Source organism: Pterocles gutturalis, unplaced genomic scaffold (assembly GCF_000699245.1).
Source record: "Pterocles gutturalis isolate BGI_N339 unplaced genomic scaffold, ASM69924v1 scaffold9502, whole genome shotgun sequence".
Taxonomy (NCBI): Eukaryota; Metazoa; Chordata; class Aves; order Pterocliformes; family Pteroclidae; genus Pterocles; species Pterocles gutturalis.
The window spans coordinates 6,360-12,434 of NW_010110200.1; the positions used below are offsets into that span (position 1 = coordinate 6,360).

Consider the following 6,075-nt stretch of genomic DNA (forward strand, 5'->3'; position numbering starts at 1 on the left):
AGGGCAGCTCCAGCACCACGAGCCACCACGCGTGGCCGGAGGTCTGGCAGCTCCGAAGGCTCAGGCTCCTGCTGCAGGAGCCAGAATCACCGCCGGCTGCTGGGGGCTTGAGTGCCCCGAGGGATAACCCAGTCCCCGTGTCCCCACTGACACCCAGCCGCAGCCTCGACCAGCGTCTCCGACCTTCCTCTCCGTTTGCTTTAGGGGATGTTCTGTGTTCTGGTGCTGGCCTGGCTGTTCCTCCCCATTTACATAGCGGCAGGGGTAAGTGGATGGGATGTCATAGCCTTTAATAATTTGCTGGTATTTCAATCACCTCTTTGGCTCCTGGGCTTCTCCATCCCCAGCTGCACCCGTGCTGCTCCGGGAAGGCAGAGCCTGTGCCACGGTGCACCCGGCTGTGCCGGTGGCCTGGGCTAAAGGCGGTGGGAGCTCTGCTGGGAACAGCACCGAGGGCATGGGCGAGGAGGACAGAGCAGTCCCCTACCCCGGTGATGCGGCAGAGCTGCTCCATCTCCCAAAGGGGACAGATGGAGGCTCTCATATCCCAGTTTATAAATGTGATCAATCTATCTATAATGTCACTATAAATCACTATAAATGTCTGTCTCACTAGCCAGACATCACAGCAGAGTCAGTGCTTGCTGAGCTGTTGCCTAAATAGGCAGCTGGGAACCCAGCACCAGCACAGGGCATCTCATGGGGCTGGGCTGGTCCAGCACAAGCCCCCCGCCCGCTCCGGGGTGAGCCCTCGGCAGCAGAGCAGCGGCTGCCCACTGACTCCCGTCTCTCGCCCAGGTCACCACCATGCCCGAGTACCTGCGCAAACGCTTTGGGGGCAGAAGGATTCAGATGTTCCTGGCGATTCTCTACTTGTTCATCTATATCTTCACCAAAATATCAGTAAGTAGAAAAAAAGCAGGGAAACAGACTGAACTGAATTCACTTTGGAAATGCAAGTGCTGGCCCTCCCCTGTACGGGCAGGAAAGGTGTGTTACCGGAATAGGGTTGTTTTGAGAACCTACACTAAAAGAATAACTTCTTTTTCTTCGCATGAAGGATCTGAAAGCTCGGTGCCAATGTCCTGAACAATAGCTCATTGAGACGCTGTGAGCGTGGATGCATTTGTTGTCAGGTTTTGTACATCTGGCAGCTTCCCCTGTTTCTTCCCTTTGCATATTTCTCGCCCGTGCAGACACCAAAGGCTGGTATGTGCAGGATGAACACGGAGGTGGAAGCTGGTGTGTGCTTAGGTGAAAAGGGTTTAGTGAGTCACTGCACCCGTCTGATGTAGTGCCCTGAATAAATCACCGGATCAACCCTTGCACAACACCTCGCTGGCTGTTTGTTAACCGTGCAGCCGTGCATCCACCTCTGACACCAGCCCAGCCCCTGCCGGTGTTTTTCCTGTTCGTACGGGGCCGAAGCTGTGTGACACCCGCCCCGCTGGTCCCCTCGTGAGAGGATGCTGCTCTCGGGGTTCAGGTTCTCTGTAGGAAAAACCAACCATTTGATGCAAAGCTCTGATAACACAATTCCCGAGAGAGAAGGGAGCGTTCGGGTGGTCCACAGCCGTCCGTCACCCCACGCTCGGCAGTTTGCTACCCTGAAGCTGCAGCGCTGCCATGGAGCTGCAGAGCTGGTCGGTCAGGGCTGGCCCCCGCCCCGCGGACGCGCTTCCTTGTCATTGCACTGTCACCGTGTCCGCAGGGGGAATTCCCACGATGGCAAACTGGTGCTGGGGCTGGCAGCATGAGGCACCCGTGGGGTTTGCACGGCAGGCGCTCCGGCTCCCCCGGCCAACACAGCTCCCCCCCAGCTCCTGGTGCCCTGGGGAAGACTCAACCCCCTGCCCATTGCCCAAATGCCTTTTGCAGGGAGCGCCGTGCACGCTCCCCCTCTCTCGGGACGGCTCCACCATCACCCTCCCTGGTCCACCCCTTGACCAGCGATAATAAACTGTCCAAACGCTGAACAGGAGGCTGCAGCGGGACGTGCCACGTGGAGAGGATGCTGCAGGAGCTGGGGGGTCACCAGCAGTTAAACCAGACTGGTCCCACTAAAGGGGCAGCTGGGTCAGCTGCATATTCGCGCTTCCCGGCACGGCCAGCTTCGGGGGGCTCAGTGATATCATCCCAGCAGCCGTGACAACTATTTTTTTTCTCCAGGTGGACATGTACGCGGGGGCCCTCTTCATCCAGCAAGCCCTGCACTGGGACCTCTACATCGCGGTGGTGGGCTTACTGGCCATCACCGCCGTCTACACCGTGGCGGGTACGTGGCTGAGTTCAGATGATATTGCGGGTCCGGCTTGGTCACCAAGCATCCTCCTGAGAGGAGTCCTGCGTTCCCGTACAACCGGCTTTTGCCATGAGCATGGATAATGGGGGGGGGAAGCTATTTACAGCTCACTTATTGAGAAAAAGATTCCCAGGTAAGAGTCAATGAATGCCCCTTAGGAGGCTGTACCAGATAAGGATGGGAGTCAGTTCTGCTTTAAGAGAAGCTAAGCTGGGGGCATTTGCACAATGCCTTTTTCCTCTGGGCTTGCTGGAGGTAGGAGCGATTTGCATGACAACAGCCGTGTAATGCCTTGGGTGCCCTTTCAGGGCTCCTAAGTGGCCAAATGGACAAAAGCCATGAGCAGGCGGCAAATCCCCAGCACGGAAAGTTTGCTCCTTTCCCACTGCTCACCCCTGGTGATGTTGCTCATAAAGATCCCTCTCCTTTTTTTTTTTTTCCTTCTCCTCCTTATGCAGCTTGGGCTTTGTTCGGGAGCTTTTCCATGTATTTCCCATAGAAGTACTTATAGTGAACTTTGGCTTTTTAGTGACAAAATGGTGACTCACGATTCAAAAGATGAGAAATTTCAGCCCAAGTGTCGTGCATGGGAGGTGGCCGAACGGCCCCCAGCACGGCCGGCACACGCCAGCCCACCGGGCACGGGGCTCGGCGTACGCTGCTGCTCAAAACCTTCTGCAAAGCGCGAGATGCTGCGGGAGAACAAGCCCAGTTCCCCCAGTTTGCTGCTCCTCTGCTCGCAGGTGGCCTGGCCGCTGTGATATACACGGACGCTCTGCAGACGCTCATCATGCTCATCGGGGCCGTGACGCTCATGGTCTTCAGTGAGTGTTTCCCTGGGGTTTGTCACTAACACTGGGACAGCAGCTTTACCAAGTGCTGCAGCCAAGCTGGGTCGTCACAGCTGGCTGCTCAGCTGATGTTCGGGGAACTGCTTTCTGTTTTTCCCGTTGGAGTATATCCTGATACAAATAACCTCAGAGCAGCTCTTCATGGGGTAAAAATGCCCAAGTACTCCCTGAAAAATCTCCAAAGAAATATGTTCTGAAGCAGCATCACAGATGAACAAACCTTCTGCTACCAGCTTTAGCATTACGTATCCCCCAGTCCGACGATGGAGTCGGTAGCTTCTGATTTTAAGGAATATTTGTGGAGGATCACCCACAGCAAACCACAGGGACAGCAAACGGCCGTACGGGCCGGGGAGGATGCGGTAACCGCTTCTCACCTCCTGTTCTAGGCTTTGTCAAAGTCGGCGGTCTCGAAGGTTTGCAGACAAAATACTTTGACGCCATTCCCAGCATCCGCAAGGAGAACAGCAGCTGCGGCTTACCCAGAGAAGACGCTTTCCACATTTTCCGGGACCCAGTTCACTCCGACCTTCCCTGGCCAGGCGTTCTGGTGGGAATGACCATCCCGTCCCTGTGGTACTGGTGCACAGACCAGGTGCGTCACTGCTCATTTCTTTGTTGGGTTTCAAAACCACATTACTGGCCATTTGATTGCAAACCCAGGCTTTGCGACACAGCCCAGACTGGTTTGCTGTTTCTGATGGAATTCGGTAAAATCTGATGCTTTCGATCCCAAAGCTGCAACACTTGATATGCCCAGCAAAGTCTGGGGATCGTTTCAGCATAAAAAGGAGTGAGAATGTGTGTTTGAGTTAGTCCCAGCCTACAAAGACGTTTTTTTTCCCTAATTTAAGCCTTTCACTTCTTGTGACCCCCCTGTGAACTCACTCCTCCAGCTGCCCAGGGCCCTCTTGGGGACATCAGAGGCAGCAGGACCGGAGCCCTGAGCACCTCCTGCGGTTCCTGTGGTACTTTTATTGGACTCATTTTGCTGGGTTCAGACTCTGTCCTGCTTTGACAGGACCACTGAACTGGCCAGGTGTAGCCATCGGGTCAGGGAAGTCCCCAGCAAAAGAAGAAGAAAATAAAATTCCAAGCCTGCATACGATTAGCTTAAGGACTAATACTTCAGATACTCAGGATCTGAAGCAAGAATTACAAAGCTACAGCCCAGCTCTGCGTTCACCCTTCCAAGATTTCACCAGTTTAGAGGCGAACACAGGACCCACGCGAACGCAACGGCCCCACATCACCCACGGCCGGCTCCTCTCTGCTCTCACCCACCCAACCCACGTCTTCATTTCCAGGTCATCGTGCAGAGGTCCCTTGCTGCTAAAAGCCTCTCTCACGCCAAAGGAGGCTCCCTGATGACCTCCTACTTGAAAATCTTGCCCCTCTTTATGATGGTGATGCCGGGCATGATCAGCCGCATCCTCTTCCCAGGTAAGCGCTGCCGGAGCCATCTGTTCCCTCGGTCACTGCTTGTTCTGCCCGCCCCGCGGAGCTGGAGCAGCCCTGGCGGAATAAATTAAATGGCTGCAATGCACCAAATGCCCCAAGTAGGAAGAAACTTTCTTCCAGTTACAAGCAGAACGCACACCCTCCTGCAGTGGGGCGCAGACCCAGGTTCCAAAGGCGCTGCTCCCTGTGCTGGAGACGCATCGGCTCACTGTGGCTATGCCATACTGCCCCTCACCCCTCCTTGCTTATTTTAGATCTGGTGGCTTGTGCAGATCCCGAAATCTGCCGAAAAATCTGTGGCAACCCGTCCGGCTGTTCCGATATTGCTTATCCCAAGCTGGTCCTGGAACTGCTGCCTGTCGGTAAGGCGCCTGGGGACGGTGCTGGCACCCATGGGTGTGCGTCAGCCAAAAGGTGTTGGGGAGGAATGTTCAGGGAGGAAAACACCTGCAGCTGTAATCCCAGTGGTGTTCGTGTTGGGCTGGTGAGACAGTGGCAAGGGACAGTATGCAACAGGAGAGATGGGTATCCAGCACCCAGAGGTCTGATGCAGTCAGGTTTGGAGAAGAGATGAAGAGCGGATGTTTAACATTGAGAATCAACCATTAATGCCTCCCTGCCACCGGCCATTTGGAACAGGGGCTAAAAACATTTTAAAAAGTTTGTTCTAGTTCAAAGAAGAACTGGAGGGCATCCTGCAGTGGGGTTATTGGGGATTCCTCAGGGCGGCTGTACTTCTCCTTCTGTCTCCAGGACTCAGGGGCCTGATGATGTCAGTGATGATAGCAGCTCTCATGTCCTCCCTGACTTCCATCTTTAATAGTGCCAGCACCATCTTCACCATGGACCTCTGGAAACACTTCCGTCCTCGCTGCTCCGAGTGGGAACTCATGATCGTTGGCAGGTATGGAGCACTAGGACACGTGCCTGTATCCCAGCATCACAGACACACCTCCCACACCCCGCAGCCCGCTGCCCCGCGCACGTCGCACCTTCACATCACGTGGGTCTGGTGGAGGACCAAGGGGGGACCTTGTGGGTACAAGGGATCTGAGCAGGGATCTTGCCAGCTGAGCGTGGGAAAAGAACGGTCTGCACTACCAGTAACAGCATCCTTTCCTTGCACAGGGTCTTTGTGCTGCTGCTCACGGTGGTCTCCATCCTGTGGATCCCGCTGGTGCAGGCCGGCCAGGGGGGACAGCTCTTCATTTACATCCAGTCCATCAGCTCCTACCTGCAGCCCCCTGTGGCCGTGGTCTTCATCCTGGGCTGCTTCTGGAAAAGAGCCAACGAAAAGGTAACGGCTCTGCTCTGCTCAGCACAGCCGCCTCTGTGGCCTTGCTGTCCCCATGCTGTCCCCATGCTGTCCCCATGTCCCCTGTTCTGCCACCTCTGGTAGCGTTTGGGAGAAGGAAGGCACACAGCCCTCTGCACAACCCCATGCAGGAGGGGGCAATTCCT

The 6,075-nt window shown here is 55.4% G+C and overlaps 1 protein-coding gene across 1 annotated transcript in view; it reads left to right on the forward strand.

Moving 5' to 3' along the window:
- The window catches only part of SLC5A11 (solute carrier family 5 (sodium/inositol cotransporter), member 11), an 11,569-nt gene that overhangs the window by 1,979 nt on the left and 3,515 nt on the right, over positions 1-6,075 (forward strand). Inside the window, 9 exon segments of the mRNA XM_010073247.1 lie at positions 164-264; positions 799-903; positions 2,170-2,275; positions 3,046-3,126; positions 3,543-3,748; positions 4,461-4,596; positions 4,869-4,976; positions 5,368-5,518; positions 5,743-5,911. Coding sequence (XP_010071549.1) covers positions 164-264; positions 799-903; positions 2,170-2,275; positions 3,046-3,126; positions 3,543-3,748; positions 4,461-4,596; positions 4,869-4,976; positions 5,368-5,518; positions 5,743-5,911 — 1,163 coding nt within the window.